Raw genomic sequence first — 19,408 nt, 5'->3', positions numbered from 1 at the left:
GGCAAAGCCCCTCGCATCAAGCAAGAACCCCCTAGCAATGAGCAAGTAGGTAAGTGGCACTTATGTGTCAAAAATGTAATGGGCATTACGGTTTGTTAAATAGTATGTAATGGACATTATGATGTGTGACACAATGTGTAATTGTCATTACGGCGTGTGGTCTTATGTGTAATTGTCATTACGGCGTGTGGCTTTTTTTGTAATGGGTATTACGGAGTTTGCTAAAATGTGTAATGGGCATTACGGTGTGTGGTATAATGTGTAATACCACGCCCCTTTTTGTGATGATATGCCTCCTTTCCACGAGACCATGCCGCATTTTCGCCACGTAAAGGTCCGACCTTTTTCTTTGTTTGGATATGGGACCACCCATTACCATATTTCTAGATTCGCCTATGATCAACTATTATGTATAAAAATTGGATGATTTGGTTTTACATTTGCTTTATTCTGGAATTTGTAGTGTTATTAATGCCCTTTCTGATGTTTTGAGCTCACAAAGTTGCAAAGTGTTTGTAGGTGAAGTAAAATAAAGTAACTGGTCAAAAGCATGTTGCACTGCAGGTGGGGCAGATGTAACATGTCCAGAGAGATTTAAATTTTGGTGTGGTTTGTTTAAAATGAAATAAACATAAATAATAAAAATAAACAGCTGTATAAATATAATTTATTATTTATTAACAGTTTCTTATGTAGCGCATACATATTACGCAGCGCTTTACAGAGGATATTTGAACATTCACATCAGTCCCTGCCCCAGTTGGGAATCTATATTCCCAACCACATGTACACGCACACACAGACATTCTAGGGTTAATTTTGTTGGAAGCCAATTGACCTACCAGTATACTTTTGGATTGTTGGAGGAAACCGGAGTACCCAGAGTAAACCCACACAAACAAGAGGAGAATATACAAACTCCACACATTTAGGACCATGGTGGGTATCGAACCCATGACCTCAGCGCTGTGAGGCAGTAATGCTAACCATTACACCGTAGATGATGTCCCAAGATGAATTTAATGCAGTATAATATATCTGGGCTACATGCAAATGCAGACGGTATTTACCCTGCATAGAAATAATATAATCCACCCAAATCTAAATATCTTTGCACATGTTACATCTGCCCCATGGTTTTGGCCAGTAATTTGTTTTACAAACATAAAATCAGACTCGTACTATTTAGGATATTTAGATTTTTTTTCTACTATATATGATTATTGTGAATAAATATATTTATTATTTTGTGTAGCTGATCAGTGGCGTCACTTAACCCTTGAACACTCGGAGCGGTGGTTGCTAAAAGAGGGTATGACTTTGCAGTATGGGGATGTGGCTTTGTGGAGGAGGGGAGGATAAGTATCCGACTCCCATTACTTTGAAGGTCTGGGAGACTGCCTTGTTTGCAGTGCTGACTTCAAAACAACTTCTATATGGTGACTGGAGCTACTAGGTATTGCACATAATGTTACAATGCTGCTATCAACCCATAATAGCAGAATAAGGATATTCAAACCTCAAAGTAGAAGCTTCTAGGGTACTCTTTACCTAGCACGGCGCCCATCGCGGGCATCGCGGCCATCGCATGCACTACAGTAACGGGTGCGATGCGACCGACGCGATGCCCGCGATTTCCCATAGGGGTCAATGTTAAATTTTTCAATGGACGCGATTTTTCTGTTCAATGCCTCAATGGACGCGATTTTGCCATAGGAAACAATGTTAAATGGGCCACAGAGCCCAAATAGGCACCCTGAACAGTAAAATGGCCCCCAAAATAGTTAACGACACCCACACGATCAACGCGAACCCGAAGCGTGGCGAGCGCAGCGAGCCCGCGAGGGGCGGCGGTACGCGTCCTCCGACCTTTTCATACCCCCACTATCCACGTCGGCGTGGAGTTGAGAATAGAATAGTGTGTCTAGCGCAGCGAGCCACCGAGCCCGAAGCGTGGCGAGGGGACGCGGATACCTTCACAGGTAAACGCGTCCCTTCGCGGGCTTCACAGGTATCCGCGTGCGCTCGCCACGCTTCGGGCTCGGTGGCTCGCTGCGCTCGCCACACTATTCTATTCTCAACTCCACGCCGACGTGGATAGTGGGGGTATGAAAAGGTCGGAGGACGCGTACCGCCGCCCCTCGCGGGCTCGCAGCGCTCGCCACGCTTCGGGTTCGCGTTGATCGTGCGGGTGTCGGTAACAATTTTGGGGGCCATTTCACTGTTCAGGGTGCCTATTTGGGCTCTGTGGCCCATTTAACATTGTTTCCTATGGCAAAATCGCGTCCATTGAGGCATTGAAGTGAAAAATCGCGTCCATTGAAAAATTTAACATTGATCCCTATGGGAAATCGCGGGCATCGCGTCCGTTGCATCGCACCCGACTTTTTAGTGCATGCGATGGCCGCGATGCCCGCGATTTTTTACCCCCGATGACCGCGATGGACATCGTGGGCGCCGTTCTAGGTAAAGAGTACCGCTTCTAGCTATTATCACAGCTAATGAAATGTTATTTCTGCAACTTTGAGAATTGAAACTTGTTAATTTAGATGTTATACAATACTTAGAATACAGTAACTTATTTATTAATGTAGAAGTATTGTCGTTTTTTAAATAATTCAAAAATTGAGTACTGCTCATTCCCGTTCATACAGTATCTCTGTAATTACACTTTCATTACTAAATTACCACTCCTCTCCTTTGCACATGATAATCATCATCAATTTACAATTCTCTTGTTATTAGTGCTCCTGTTTCGGTTAGGGTCTTGCCTCTCTCTGTGCTGCAATCAGGATTAGTCTGTCCAGAGACAGTTGGCATCAAGAGCGCTAGATGATTGTTTGGCATTTAATAGAAATTTAATAGAAAGGAGTTGATTTAATAAACCATGCAAAATATGACCTTCCATTGCCCTTAATAATGTATTCAAACCTTATATTTGTAGCCAAATGTGTTTCACCGAACTTGTATTATTATTCTTTTTTTCTTTCTGTACGATGAGCGCTGTCTGGATACAGCCAGCGCTTATACTAGACCATTGGATGGATTTAAATTCAGTCTGTATGTTATTTTCTAGGCAAAATTTGAGTTTGCTTTGTCCTGACATTGGCTTTGTATTGTTCTTGTATCGATGACTCTGCCATCTGGTTTATATACACCTTGGAGGAGGTGGATGGTTTACTTTTTTGGGGGAATATGAAGGTGAGTCCTTTTCTATTTAAATGTCTTTGTTGTAGTGACTATCGAGCAATTGAGTAGCAGTCACCATATGGTATGCTCTATGGAAAAGGGAACTGTTGTAGGTAAAGCAAGATACTGGTAGTTATAGAGGACTCATTGCAGAAAGCGGACCATCATATCCACCACTCCTTTATAAAAAAAAGTGCTAAATGTTTACAACAAGGAAACCTGGTGATGAATCAATTGCCTGTAACCCCAAACATCCCCCACCACTACCCGCACAACCTCCACCACCAACATCAACATGTGTCCAGCTTCGAAAAAAAGGAAACTTCCCTGTCTCTACTGTGTGTAATCCATCTGCAAACAATAAGTCCAGTATACCATTAACTTGAAACAATGTTTTGATAGTGAATTATTCCTGATCCTTCTGATAAATGCATGCCCCAAATTGTGATTTCCACACATACAGTATCTTGATTTTATCATCATATTGTTTTGGCTATTTTACTGTTTATTAGATTGTTTAACTGGTTTGTTCATATCTGTGAAACCATTTTTATCTTTTTTTATTGTGCATCCTTCTTCCTCCTTGAACTCTCAATGTTGTACCCATTTAATTTATGCAAATAAGGAAAACATTATTAGTATATAAAGATCACTCAATTCTATTAATTCTTGCGGAGGTTACTTACTCTCAAACTGTTCATAGCTGATTAGTAAGTATTGTGCTATTCTACTTATATGAATATTTTATTACTCAAAAATGTGTAAGTGTGGATTTGTAAGTATGGAGTTGCTTTACCAAATAGTTTTAATTATTAGTAATTAGTGGAACAATTCAATAACATTTGGAATTTGTGTTTTAGAGAATTGATTTTGCAACGCAGGAACAGACAAAAAACAACAGATTTATGTGCCAAATAATATTTTCTATGTATTTGTAAATACATTTTTTTGTTTAAACCAGCAATTTAAAAAATGTAAATTTACCCATCTGTTTTAGGTATCATAAACATTTATATTGCCTCCAATAAAATTTATATATTTTCTCATCCTCAAAGGACCTTCCACATTTGGAAAATGCAAGCTCTTCAGGTTTTCTGCAGCCTGGTCAGTGTGTCCTTGGTGTTATCTAGTACCCAGATATGTAATGACCCAGACAACAATGCTTATTCAATCATTACATGTGGGGCTCCAGGAAAAGATGGTTTACCAGGCAAGGATGGTAAAAATGGGCTTAATGGAGAAAAAGGAGTACAAGGTAAAACTATTCTATGGTATTCTATATTAGAATGATATTCAATCTAAATTTTCATGTCTGTGCAACTTTGTTTTTTTTTAATTGTTAAGCAGTGTTTATTCACTTTAGTAATATTTAATTAAAACTTTAGTAAGCTTCTGCTTGTAGATGTAAAAATATGTTTCTTTACTTTCAAAAATTCTCTATATATATTTTTTAAGGACAACCGGGACCAGCTGGACCACAAGGCATTGGTGGACCTCCTGGAGCAAAAGGAGAACAAGGTCCTTCAGGCCCGAAAGGGGAAAAAGGGGACAGTGGCGCTCCAGGTAAAACATTCTGGAAACAAATCTGAAATTTTGTAGTTAAAGAATATTTTTGGATACTTAAATAATAATAATATTGTATAGAAAAATATTGATATCGTCTGTGAAATTGAAAACTATGATATTTAGTGAGAAAATATAATACATCATGCAGGTATACTCGAATGAAATTAATCAACTTTTATTGATTACTATAGTTAGGGGCGAATTCTTGATTAAATGGGTGCCAGGAAAAAGGAAGCAGTTATCCCGGGTTTAAGAAAAATAAGCTTACTGTACATAGGGGTACATTAAAAAAATCACAAGAATCACAGAATGGTTATTAAATTATCTCAAATATAACCACACACAGGATTCCACCACACTCGCTATTGTTAGGAATAGGGCGCACACCGGCACTCGCTGGGGGTGGGGGTGCAGTGGTCTGTGACCACATTACTTATATTAAGAAACCGAGAGCTCAGCACTCACCATAGTAAACGAATTTACCTTAATACACAAAAAACTTAATCATTTAAGTACTCTCCTTGCATAATTATTCATGCATATGCCAGTATTGAAGCGATAATGGGTACAATGCAGCCCATGGAATACACAATACATGATACATCCAGCCCTAATGTTAAATTGTGTTTTTTTGCCTATTTGGAAAGTCTGTAGTCATCTATATTAGAATATGTGCTTTGCAAAGCAGTCTAAACTTTGGGTTCTAATTTTGCAAATATGAAGATTTTTCAGAGACCTAGCTATGGGATTTGAAGGAGAGTTTTTTAAAGGCATAACAAGGTTCATTTTATTATAATGTTTTTTTTTTAAATTAAAATAAAGTATCAATGATTTAAATACAGGAGAATATATGCAGATAATTGACATTAATACATTTTCCCCAATAGGACTAAAGAAAATGCTTAAGAAAATTGTTTATTAATTATAGTCTCTTGGTCACACAAAGTTTCATTCATATTTTGATGTACAGTAAAGCTAACAATAAGCAATGTTTTCCGCAGCACTCCAAGTTCTTACAACACAACTGACAAGTCTGGATGGAAGAGTAAATGCATTGCAGTCAAGATTAACAAAGCAACAAACAGGTTTGTGTGCCCAGTAAAATTGTTTGATTCTGGTTAATGCACTCCACTAGCCACTCCGAGATCTAGGGTTCAACATGGTATGTGACCACATTGTGTAAATACAAATCACAGAAACTCTTCACTCACCATAATAATTAGGTTTTCCAGGGATCTGGGAGGGCCACCTGATTTTGAGGAGCCTCCTGACCATTTGGGGAGGGTAGGCAAGAATAATTTCAGTTCATATATTGATCAACCTATTTAAGATTGCAGCCCCCATTATAACCCAATTGTTCTGCAAGTCCTACTCTCTATCACTTAGAATTATAACATATCATGTCTATTTCTCCACGGGCTTGAATTGTTTTGGACAATGACCACTCTTTTTGTTTACGTTTGTCTATTTCTTTTGTTGTACAGTACATGTTTAAAATGTCTGTATAGGAAAATCACATTAATAAACCTGCTGAAATCTAATGGCAAAAATATTCAATTGTTATAAAGCTGTATTATAAATTATAAATGTCCACCAAACATCACTCTGCACTTATTCTACAGCCAGTATAACCTGCAAAGAGGCAAACAAGGTCAGATAGGGACATGAATGGCTCACCAGGAGAAGGCAATGTTAGGTGGCTCACTGAAAAACTGCCAGTCCCTAGTGGAACACATGTTATTGTCCAATCAGAGGGAACTCTAGATAGGACAAGCTGACAATTACTGTATAAAATAGGCATAATAATGGAACACAGGCAGGACAGGGAGGCATCGGATACAGAACACAAACAGGACAGGAAGACACATAGGATATGGAACACAGGCAAGACAAGGAAGCACAGGTTATGTAACAGACAGGCAGACATAGGATATGGAACACAGACAGAACAGGCAGACAAAGGATATGGAACACAGACAGAACAGGCAGACATAGGATATGGAACACAGACAGAACAGGCAGACATAGGATATGGAACACAGACAGGACAGGTAGACATAGGGTATGGAACACAGACAGGACAGGCAGACACATGATATGGAACACAGACAGGACAGGTAGACATAGGGTATGGAACACAGGCAGGACAGGCAGACATAGGATATGGAACACAGGCAGGACAGGCAGACATAGGATATGGAACACAGACAGGACAGGCAGACACAGGTTATGGAACAGACAGGCAGACATAGGATATGGAACACAGACAGGACAGGTAGACATAGGGTATGGAACACAGACAGGACAGGTAGACATAGGGTATGAGACACAGACAGGACAGACAGACAGACATACAGTAGGATATGGAACACAGACAGGACAGGCAGACAATAGGACAGGCAGACATAGGATATGGAACACAGACAGGACAGGGAAACACATGTTATGGAACATAGACAGGGCAGGCAGACACATGTTATGAAACAGACAGGCACACATAGGATATGGAACACAGGCAGGACAGGCAGACATAGGATATGGAACACAGACAGGACAAGCATCAAATATCTGACCACTTAGCTGTTATATTTGCAGTACTGCTACAATGGTCACTGCAGTGCTGGCATCTGGATGGATCATCCCAGTGAAGCAGATGGGTTGGAGGGCTGAAGGCTGGACAGCATTCTGTTGAGGCTTTCTCCTAATCCATTGTCGTTGAAGCCCTAAATCAGGGGTGGGAAACCTCAGGCCCGGGGGCCATATGCGGCCCCCGTAGCCGGTCTGAGTGGCCCGCCCACCCACTTCTAAACTTAAATATTACATAATAAACAATGAAAAAATCAACAGCCTCAAGAATACTTCAAATGTACAATCACCCATTTAACTTTTCCTTTTCATTTGATTTCAGCTTTTACGTTTTTCAGGGGAGGAGCAACAAGCGGTGAAAAGATCTATATCTCAAATGGTGATAAAGCGAATTATAATGATGCGAAGATAGCTTGTGCCAGAAAAGGAGGCCAGCTGGCATTACCAAGGAATGCTGATGAGAACCAGGCTGTGTTATCCATACAAGCACATTATTCCTTTCCTCCATTTTTGGGTATAAATAGTATACAGACTAAAGGCATTTTTAGATATCCAAATGGTGATGTAATTACCTACTCAAATTGGAGTACCGGTGAGCCTAATAACGAGAAAGGAGTGGAGTCTTGTGTAGAAATGTATGCCAATGGGAAGTGGAATGATAAGAATTGTAAAGAAAAACGACTTGTCATTTGTGAGTTTTAATCTGTTTTAGCTCCATTTCTAAATGTGGAACATTTTTTATACTCACAGTTAATGGAGTGATTCCTTTTATTTTACAAAATGAAATATTAATTGGAGGATCAGTTATTTTAGGTTGGCGTACTACAGACAAATAGACACTGCTGTTTTATGGGGGGTTAAGGTATTTTTTCTAAATACAGACTTTTATGTAGCTGCCCTTCAGTCACATACTGTATGAGCATATTACAGATGTAATTTTTAAAGAGTTCTTTTTGTTTTGAAGAATTGTAGATCAGAAGAACCCAGCTTAGAGGAGGTGCGGACACTTTCTAGCCTTATCTGTTAATAATAACAATGTATCTGTTAATAATAACAATAAGTTTGCAATAAATTCATGAGCTACTGTACACCCTGAAGTGATCTCAAAATGCCATATAATATCAAAATAAGAGCTTTGGGGCTACATCATTTATTATGGTACTGTATTATCATTTCTCTTAAAGTAAGAACATTTAGCATGTTAAAGCGGTAAGACAGACTGATACCTCCCAACTTTTAGCAGCCAGGGGCAGAGCCGGCCCTAGCCTAAATGACGCCCTAGGCAAGATTTTGGCTTGTGCCCCCTAGCACCACCACTAGTTCCGCCTCGGACCTTGCTCCCCTTTCCCAGCACCATCAACCGTCATCATAGCAGTCATCATTTTGGTGCTCCTACCCGCAATATTTTAAATAGAAACCGTGCACACATTCGATGTGGAGCCAAAACAGGGGTGTGTTCTTGCTGGGAAGGGGCATGGCCACACAAAAGTACCCCCAATTCAAATTATGCCACACAGTAGTGCAACTTTATTCACATTATATCATGCGATGGTGTCCCTTATTTATACATGACACACATAATGACCCTTACACATATGCCGAACACTATTGCACAACCAACCCAACTCGCACAGCCGCTAACACTGTAACCTCGGCCACTGCTTGGATACAGATGTTTCCTCATACATCTTGCCTCAATAGACCATGCAGTTCCTGGGTGCATGTTGGGTGCCTTTTTTTTCTGAAAATTCATCTTATTTGCATTGTTATGTGACCAGGACACACAAGGAGCTTCCGATTATTAAAATGATATACGGCATGCCTATATTCTGTGTGTGACTGTGGCTGTACCTGCATATGGAATGCTATGTTACAGTGATTTCCATGAATACACTATTTCATATGCAGGTACAGCCTCACTCACACACAGAATAAGGCATGCTGCATATCATTTTAATCAGCAGAAGCTGCTGGTGCCCCTAGGCGTTCCAAACGCCCTAGGCATTTGCCTAGTTTGCCTATGCCTAGGGCCGGCTCTGGCCAGGGGAAGGACAAAGCAGCATGGCTAGGGGGTGTGGCGCCTCTTGCACACTTCCCACAAGGACACACCCTGTTTTGCCACTGAAAGGACATCCCACTTTCCTGGTGTATAGCTGCTGTGTGCATGAGAAAAGCATCTATACACTGCTGCTTTGATAAGCAGGGCTGTGAATGAGAGATGGGCTCCCATCTACCCCACCAACACCAGCACAGCAGGAAAATACTGCCCTAAGGACAGTATGAGAAAAAAAACAGGTCTGTCCTGCCAAAATTGGGACTGTGGAAAGGAATGGGTAGGCACCAAATTGACTAAATAAATCAAATATGTCACCATACATAAGAGAATTGGAGGGCAATATACATGGGATCAATAGGTTGCAATTTAAAATGGCAAACTGTAGTGGTAGTAATATTGAGGATTTGCATGAAAAACCACACACACACACACACACACACACACAGAAAGGATTCACTTATACCCCTTTCACACTGCAGCTCTTAACCGGGGGTGTGGTATAGGGTCCTGACGTCAGAATCCCGACTGCCCAGACTCTGACAGCATGGTGAGCGCAACAAAGCCCCTTGCGGGCTCTCTGCCCTCGCCACGCTGCGGGCACGGTGGCTCGCTACGCTCGCCACCTATTCTATTCTCCCTCTATGGGGGTCGTGGACCCCATGAGCGAAAATAGCGGGTGGCCGTCGGACACCTGCCTGTCAGTGTTTTGACAGTCGGGATCCTGACATCGGGCCTTATTCTGGTTGGAGCGGCCGGGCCGTACGCGTACGTTCCGGTGTTTTTCATGATCTGCGCATGTGCAGATACGCTAATGCGCCGGCGCGAACACTCCACAACGCTTACGGCCGGGGTCTCAACGTGCGAAAAAACCTGTACGCGAGTGTACGGGTAATGGGGCGGCATAGGGGCGTGTTGATGGGAGCGGCCGAAACAATGAGGGAAAATGGGCGTAAATATGGGCGTACACGGGGGTGTGCACCAAAAATGAGCGGTGCTACTACCGCACGATCGCCTAAAGCACCGTTCATTTCGGACACCAGACAGGCGCCCGGCAACCGCCAGCTCAGACCACCCCTACAGATACCGCATGCCAGCGTGCGCCTGGGATTGCTAATTAACGCTAATTACTACTCAAACACATACACCTGAATGTAATAAGCAATGCTGCAGTCTATTAAGTCCAAAGCATGATTTCACTACCTGCAAGCCACACATACAGCACGCAAACACATTGGAAGCTTCTCTTTCTATACTTCTCCACATTTAAACGTTTGTTTAATTTAAGGTAAGAATCTTTTTAAGACCTGCTTATATACGCTAAGGTAGGGATTTGCTAAACAGTAAGACACATTCACTACGTGCTTTCATAGACTTTACACAGTAGCACACTCAATCTACACAAGTCGACATGTGTCAACGTGTTCACTCTAATACAAACATAGGTTTTCTATTTAGGATACCATAACATAAACCACATCTAACACCTACAAAGGATGTTTCAGCAATGTTTGAAGGCCATCACCACTATTTTGCACACAATCTTTGTATAGTACCCAAAATACTGAACTGTACCACTATCTTATCTGCTATGAATTGGATTTGACTACACTCTGGATGTAAGATGCCACCAATCACATTATTGCACTCACATCTCTCTAACAAAGGATTCCTACATCTGCTTATGACACTGTCAAATCATATATATTTAAAAAGTTATGCATGTTTGTTCACAAGCTATTTTATCATGTTTGGCCCATTCACACATCTTTTTTTAGGGAGGACACATATGCATTCCTACACAAATGTACCTTTTCACCCTTGTTTCTCTGCCTCACCCACTCCATGAGGAAAGCATTGTTCTGGACCTGCTTTTACCTACTACTGTAGGAGCTACCTCACCTGCACACAAACTGCTTTCTCACCTATGAAGTTGCTCTGCACATGTGCTGACACAAACTAATTAGCTGGGAAAAGTTGGATAGGAACATGGTAATGGCCATGGAGAGGGTTACACATGGGAAACTTCTACCACACTTCATCAAATGTTCAAAAATACCCTGGTCAGTAAGTACACATAAATCTAGTATTTGTTTCACACAAGAAATTACACAGACCACAATTTTGATTTAATTGGGAAAAGAAATTTATTTGCTGTTCAGCATCACAGCTTATTTCACACTTTAATGTAAGAAATCAAATAAACAAATAAAATAGACACAAAAATAAAAAAACTGCCAGAACAAGAGGTTGCATATCTCCAAACATGTGTTACCCTGCAAATGCAATGGTGAAAGAAATGGGGACACCAGAATACGTACTGCAACAACCAGGGTGAATACTAAGCAAGATACACACCACCAAAAAAAATATCCTGCATTTGTAGAGGTCAAAATACGAACTTTCATGCCCATGGCACGCAAATGGATCGATGGCCAACTCAGGAAGCGGATGTCCAGTGCAATTTAAACCTTTGGGCTCCAACCACAGAGGAAGTGAACCAGGTCTCATTTGGGCCCTTTTTTGCCCCTTTTAGATGGGGCCTTGGGGACAGGGGCCTTTGGCTCAGCTGGCTTTCGGCGTCTACCCCTAGTCGACACAGGAGGGTCATCAGAGGTGGACCTACCCCTAGTCGACACAGGAGGGTCATCAGAGGTGGAAGGTTGGGGAGCAGCTTGGGGTGGGGCAGCAGATGGGGGATTGTCCCTTAGGGACCTGGCGGTGGACAGCTGCTCCGCAAGAAGTTCATTCTGGCGGCTGAGGTGTTGGCCAATGCTTACTATGCCAGCCGCCAGAGTTTCATTAATGCGGTTCAAGGCCTCAACCTGCAGCTTGTTTGTGGCCTTCCACTCCGCCAGAAAATCCGCCACCTGCTGCTGACGGATCGCAGCATCCACCCCTTGCTGCTCGATCCTCTCCAGCGTCACCAACAGGCTCTCATCCCATGTCTCCTGTGGCTGGGGCTGGGGGCGACGTCTTGGTGGAGGCTGGACCACTTGCTCCACCTGTGGCTCTGCAGAGGAAGATGCTGCCGGTACATCCTGGGTTTCTGCTAATGCTAGGATAAGAATTGAAAACAATGTCACCATCACATACGCAATAAAAAATATCTTTCTAAATACAATGCATTACTGTGACTTACCATCAAAAGCAGCAGCAAAGACCTCCGCCGGGAGCTCACTGTCCATATTGGAGATCCCCCTGATCTCCCCCACATCAATCACGTCCAAGGAGTCCTGCTCCAGGGGGGTATACTCCAAATGGTCAGGCATAGGACCTCTCCCGGTGGACATGCTGTGGTTGTACCGGTCAGTCATCTTCCTCTTCAGTGTACTTTTGAAGTCAGTCCACCTACAAGTTTAAAAATACAAATATCACCATGAGATATGTGCACCACTGTGCTACGTGTAGGGTTACCACCTAGTCCCTTAAATTCCGGACACATGTTAATTACACAGGTTCTGTGGCAGTTTAAAATTAGGTGAAGTGGAGTCTTGAAGTCAGCCAGCCACAGAACCTGTGTAATTAATATGTGTCCGGAATTAAAGGGACTATGTGGTACCCCTAGCTACGTGACATTTCCTAGTGTGGGTGCTCTTATGTTTTTTTGCCATATGTGTCCCACACACACATTCATGTCTAAATTAGGAGGCATTTCAGTGTCTCATCTCATTCATTAGGCCACTAAATGCACATACATACATCACTATGCAGAAATGACATCATCCATGGCCAAATTAGGCACCTCCACCTGGTGTGAAACTACACATTCCACCATAGCTTGACAATGTGGTTATTATGGAGTAATTTAACTATGGAATGGCATACTGGGATGTGTAGTTTCTCACCAGCTACATGTGCACAGTTTGGTCATTCTTGTTTCAGTAGCATCATATGGAACATGTTACAACAACTCTTTCAAAAACACACTTTCTCTTGTCCCATCACATACTTCACATGAGCAGAACTGTGCCCATAACCTCACATCACACCAATGGTGCATGTTTCATATATCAATGTGGGTTATTAGACATGGTTGTGTTCACATGTGACATTGAAGTGTAGCACTATCTACAAACACACCTTTCTATTAGTCTCAAAACATACATGTAACATATGTACACACATATGACATCAGGGGGACAAAGACCAGGGCAATTTTTCAGCAGTCTCCAGCAGGAACTGAGGCCCTTATTCTAGTTCACTCTTTCTGCCCAAATATTTCTTTGATGGACAAAACCATGTGCACTGCAGGTGAGGCAGGTGTAAAACCCCACCCAAATCTGATTATCTCTGCACAAGTAACACCTGCCTCACCTGCAGTGCACATGGTTTTGTCCATCTAAGAAATATTTGGGCAGAAAGAGTGAACTAGAATAAGGGCCTCAGTTCCTGCTGGAGACTGCTGCAAAATTGCCCTGACAAACACACTAACCTTTTCTTCACCGCGTCCCAATTTTTGACCACTGGTGCCACCTGGTTCACTTCCTCTGTGATCTTCTCCCAAAGGTTTCTCCTTGCACTGGCACTAGGCTTCCTGGTTGCCAATTCAATCCATTCGCGTGCCCTGGGCACTAGAATTCGCATTTCGGCCTCTACAAATGCAGGGTTTCTCTTTCTGGTGGTGGTATCCTGCTCAGTCATCACCCTAGATGTTGCAGCACGTTTTCTGGTGGCCCCAGTTCTCTCACCATGCACCTGCTGGGTCACACCTGTTTGGAGAGATGCAACCTCTTGTTCTGGCTGGTTGCTTGGCCCTTGTGGAGCTGGTGGAGGTTCAACAGGGCCTGTTACTGAGGGGCCCGCTTGATCTTGCAGGCTACTCCTCTCTTGGGCCCTCCTTCTCCGCTCCTGTTCCCTCTTGTTCAGGCATCAAGCAGGGATTGTGCTGTAGCTCTCTGCAGAGCGTCCTCAGCTGCGGAATCGTCTGAGTCAGACATGTTTGCAGCAATTGTGGGCTGCATCTGACTGAATATTTATATGTTAATCTCCCGCCATGAACAAGGGGGCGTATATTTTTCCACGCAATGTAGATGCAAATTTACGCCGATATTTCCCGCCGATAATTCCCGCTTACATTACGCAGGTCTCAACGCACCTGATCAATCACCTGTATATGCACATACACAGGTTGTGGAGCATTGTGGGCTACATCGTGAAATGTGTGCACCTGTCATTCCAATGATGAGTGTTGTCAGCTGGTATCTGTTGGAGTTCGTGTATGCTTTGTGAGTCACATTTCAAAACATCACGTTACAATGCTTTCCTTACATATGTAATGTGTATGAAATTGTCATACAGCAACATGTCGCATTGTGGCCCTTTAAGCAGCGTAGTTATAAGTAGAGGGTTGCGTGTATTATTTTCCGCACACTGTAAATACAGTACTCCTCTCCATGGAAATCGGTGTATCGTGCCCCCTTTAAGCAGCGTAGTTATAAGTAGAGGGTTGCGTGTATTATTTTCCGCACACTGTAAATACAGTTCATCTCTACATTGAATGCATGCTGTTGGTTGTGGTGTGTGTATATCGGAACGGTCCGCGTAAGTTTCTATTCGCATCCAGTTTGTTAATGTAAGAGGGATTAATAAAGTTAATACCAAACAAACAATTTTTTCGACCAATCAGCAAGCACCAAAAGTGATATATGTACCTGCAATTAATAACTGCGCTATTGCCAATATGACTTGTAATCGAGCTAGGCCCTTTTCCACCCCTGAGCTGTTGGCCCTGGTCGACGTTATGGACCGTCACCTGGGGCCCAGGGGCCCATATATTAGCAATGCGGACAAGCGGCGGGCGTATACTGCTGCCCGCCGCCTGATCTTCTCGACGACCGGCGTCCGCAGAAGCCTGGGGCAGGTTGAGCGGCGCTGGTCAGACCTGCGCCGGCGCCAGCCAGTGTTTCTCAGCAGCCTTCGCCGCCATATTGCCCGATGTAAGTTTTGATTACTAGTGATTACTTAGCAATTACTAGTGATTACTAAAAAACAGCGTTTTTTAGCAATGTTTTGTGTACTTTTTATAAATATGTTCCTGAGTATGGGGGTGTATATGGGGGTGTATATGGGGGGATATGGGGTGTATATGGGGGGTATATGGGGTGTATATGGGTGTATATGGGGGGTATATGGGGGGGATATGGGGTGTATATGGGGGGTATATGGGTGTATATGGGGGGTATATGGGGTGTATATGGGTGTATATGGGGTGTATATGGGGGTATATGGGGGGTATATGGGGTGTATATGGGGGTATATGGGGTGTATATGGGTGTATATGGGGGGTATATGGGGGGTATATGGGGTGTATAGGGGGTGTATAGGGGGGGTTTAAGTAGTTGCTCAGTTTTTGGGTGTAGGATATCAATTAGTTTGCATGATAAATGTTTGAAATATCACAGCAATGATAATTTTGAAGGTTATGAGCATGACTAATGTGAATTTTTCTTTTCCCCTTTTTTATGAAACCCAATCTTCGATTTCTATGCCATCAACATGAACATTTCAGCACGGGCAAGGGCACGCATGGAAGCCCGGGAGCAGGCAGCCCGGGACCAGGCAGCCCGGGACCAGGCAGCCCTGGAGGAGGAAGAGGAGGAGGAGGAAGAAGAGGAGGAGGAAGAGGAGGAGGAAGAGGAGGAGGAAGAGGAGAAGGAGGAAGAGGAGGAGGAGGAAGAGGAGGCCGAGACAATGGCTCAAGCTTGGTCCCACACAATTTCCCCATCCCCTTCCCCCACCCCCTCCCCAACCCCCACCCCCTCCCCAACCCCCACCCCCACCCCCTCCCCAACCCACACCCCCACCCCCTCCCCAACCCCCGTAAGTAAATAATGTGTCTAATGTTTACCTACACATTTCTACACATAAACAATCACAACAACCACATATGTGTATCCAACATCAACATTAGTTGCAACATATCACTGCAGGGCGACCATGAGGTGTGTCCAGTGGCGTAACTATACCTCCGCAGCCCCCGCGGTGGCGGGGGGGCGCAGAGAAATTGGGGGCGCTGCCGGGGGGGCTGCGGAGGTATAGTTACCTGTGGTCTTCGTCTCGCCCGGCTCTCTGCCGGGACCTGCCTGACGTCATGGTCCCGGCCGGCTCCTGCTGCAATGAAAACTGACTATTATAAAATGGCTGCCCCCATACTGCAGACAGTTTTCTGTCTGCAGTATGGGGGCAGCCATTTTCTAAGAGTCAGTTTTCATTGCAGGAGCCGGCCGGGACCGTGACGTCAGGCAGGTCCCGGCAGAGAGCCGGGCGAGATGCAGACTGCGGGGACAGGTAAGTGTGAGAAGGGGGGTCAGGTTAGGTGGGGGGGTGGCGGGTGGCGGGCGGGCGGCGGCGGGGGCGCCGAAAAAACATCCGACGGGGGGGCGCTGAAAACCTAGTTACGCCCCTGGGTGTGTCCTGTCCTTCTCCAGGAACAAGGGTCCCCTTGGTGGTTTTTTTGAGTGTGGCCATGCCTCACCCCTTGAATAATTGACATAACAGTACATCCAATGAGATATCCGACATTAGTGGTGTGGTAGTAATGTGGCTCCAGGTGTTGGGTAACTCCAGTTCCCAGCATGATGTGCAACATAAATGTAGAGATTGTTTTGTTAATAGTGTGTGAGGCCATGCGGATGCATGCTTTACAAACATAGCTGTAGGCCTATAATTTGTACAGCAATGTCCTAAATTTTAAATAGTAAGGAGTGCTTAAGCCAGTGGTTCCCAAACTGTGTGCCGTGGCTCCCTGGGGTGCCTCAGGACACATGTAGGGGTGCCACGGCTTGGTGGTCTAGGACCAACTCAAATTATTAGTGGTTAATTATTTATGAGCAAAACCAGTGCTGGTAGTTGGCAATCATAGAATGTGTACCAACAGAAGCAAATCCTGCCCTTTACCACATAACTGCCACTAAGAATCGCATATAAACCCAATCAAAATTAAAAAAAATTGACCTAGGGGTGCCGTGAAAAAAAGTCTGATTTTCTAGGGTGCCGTGAATCAAAAAAGATTGGGAACCCCTGGCTTAAGCCACAACAATGTCATAACCCTTAAATAGCACAGCCTAATTGTGAGGTTAGAGGACAGTCCCCCAAAACCAAACTACCAATTGGGTCTCAGCATACATACATTCAAGAAGGAGTAATTGAATTAATGTTATTTACTATGTACAGTATGTGTGTGTTAACATATTATTTTTTAGTACTGTGTTTACAGCAGACCCATCTTCAATGTAGTTTCAAAATGTATGTGGCCTTCACACATAACTCAGAACTTTTTATTATGTACAAATACAACAAACATTTGTGTATGTTATATATTAATTTTTTTTTTTTTATCCCTTCACTACAGACACTGAACAGCAGCAGGAGGAGGTGGCAGCCCTAATGCGGGAGATCGTTCTCACCCTCCTGTACCTCCAGATCCTGTTTGGCCTTCTGGAGGCCCGCATTTAATTTTTTTTTATCCCCCCCCCCCCCCCCTTATTATTTGTGTTATAAATAAAAGTTTATGTACAGTTCGAAATTGCCTGTGTTTTTAATCAGAAATATGTTAGAGGGCTTGTAAGGGTAGGTACATACAGATGTGTACTGTAAGTTATACAGTACTTGTAATTTGAGGTGAGGGGTAATGATTGATGTGTGAATGTGTGTGTTTTTGAGTAAAATAACACATAGTGAAAATGCATGAATGTTTAATGTTGTTCGATTAAAACATCACACATAACATCAGGGTAGGTATACATGTTACACATTGTGGACAAAGTAATTATGGACATAATTTAGTACATATACTGAAACACCAACATAACTTGATTTAAAAGTAACAGCAATATGGGGACACATAGATAGGGATTAAAATGCCACATTAGAACATAACAAATATACATGTAATGAGGGTTCAAATGTTGTTTTATTAGGTCTTTATTAAGGTAGACAATTGAGTTAATAGAAAACAATAATAGATTAACAAATAGATTAATTAATCAATTGTCAGAATTGTAGTTGAAAGGCAAGATTTGCAGGTCCATATATGTGAAGGGTATGGCAGCGTACACGGACGTACGCTCACTCTCACGAGCGGTGACAAGCTGTGTTTTCCATTGAAAACAATAGGGACCCGTCCGTGCAAGCTGGCGTACGCTCAGATCTACGCAAGAAGTCGGTGGGAAGACGGACGAAAGACGTCCGTAAACGGCGCCGTACGCTCAGTTGTACGCCTGTTGTCGGAGTGCAAGGCTGAGCCGTCCGCGTACGTTGCCGTACGCTCATTTGTACGCCACTCCCCTTCTGCGTTATTTCTGCCCGTACGTAAGCGGCTAATTTGTGGGTGGACCTAACCCTAACGGCCGCGTACGGCTAGCGTACGTTAATGGCGAACGTACGCACGTTTGGCCGCTCCGATCAGAATAACCTCCATCGTGTAAATGACTGTCGGGATCCCAACTGTCAGGACCGCATCCGGCACCCTTAACTGGTATATTGCCGAATTTTTAGCCATTTAAAACAGTTAGTGTGAAAGCACCAGTCTGCATTTACTGGTTACAAATAATCAGTATTTGCAAACTTGTAAAAAGCAGAGTCCTACACGGTTCAAAGCCATTTTTATACAGTGTGAAAGGCTCTGAACCGGTATATAGGACTCAGACAGTAGCTATGAGAGTGCAGTGCATATGTAATGAGCCGCTCATTACATATGTGCATATGTAATGAGCTGCTCATTCATATGCACTGCACTCATTACATATGCATATATGTAATGAGTGGCTCATTACATATGCACTACGCTGTCTTATAGCTACTGTCTGTCCTGCTGTCACACTGCAAACCTGCTTGAGACCCGGTATATATGTTCGGTGTGAAAGGGGTTTAAAACGGTAATATACCATTTTAAATACCATTTCAAAATACCGGGTCTCAAACGTTTAGGCAATGTGAAAGCAGCACCAGTTGTTTTTGAATTAATTTATACATATAATAAACTGTAAGGGGCCATACACACAGGGTGATTAC

General features: G+C 43.3%; 1 protein-coding gene across 1 annotated transcript; it reads left to right on the top strand.

Annotated features, from left to right (window-relative positions):
* Positions 1-3,092: 3,092 nt before the first annotated feature.
* Positions 3,093-8,115, top strand: LOC146006971 (pulmonary surfactant-associated protein D-like). Its single transcript, XM_083145396.1, has 5 exons — positions 3,093-3,201; positions 4,245-4,444; positions 4,645-4,752; positions 5,757-5,840; positions 7,664-8,115. The coding sequence occupies exons 2-5, from the start codon at positions 4,264-4,266 to the stop codon at positions 8,041-8,043; spliced, it is 753 nt and encodes a 250-aa protein (XP_083001522.1). The 5' UTR covers positions 3,093-3,201; positions 4,245-4,263; the 3' UTR covers positions 8,044-8,115.
* The last annotated feature ends 11,293 nt before the right edge of the window (positions 8,116-19,408 follow it).

Source organism: Crinia signifera, chromosome 6 (genome assembly GCF_055691185.1).
Source record: "Crinia signifera chromosome 6, ASM5569118v1, whole genome shotgun sequence".
Taxonomy (NCBI): Eukaryota; Metazoa; Chordata; class Amphibia; order Anura; family Myobatrachidae; genus Crinia; species Crinia signifera.
This window is presented reverse-complemented; position numbering and strand designations above follow the sequence as displayed.

Coding starts and splice junctions, on each gene's coding strand:
- LOC146006971 (XM_083145396.1), top strand. CDS start 4,264: ATGCAAGCTCTTCAGGTTTTCTGCAGCCTGGTCAGTGTGTCCTTGGTG. Junction 4,753..5,756: donor AGGGGACAGTGGCGCTCCAG/GTAAAACATTCT, acceptor TGTTTTCCGCAG/CACTCCAAGTTCTTACAACA. Junction 5,841..7,663: donor ATTAACAAAGCAACAAACAG/GTTTGTGTGCCC, acceptor ATTTGATTTCAG/CTTTTACGTTTTTCAGGGGA.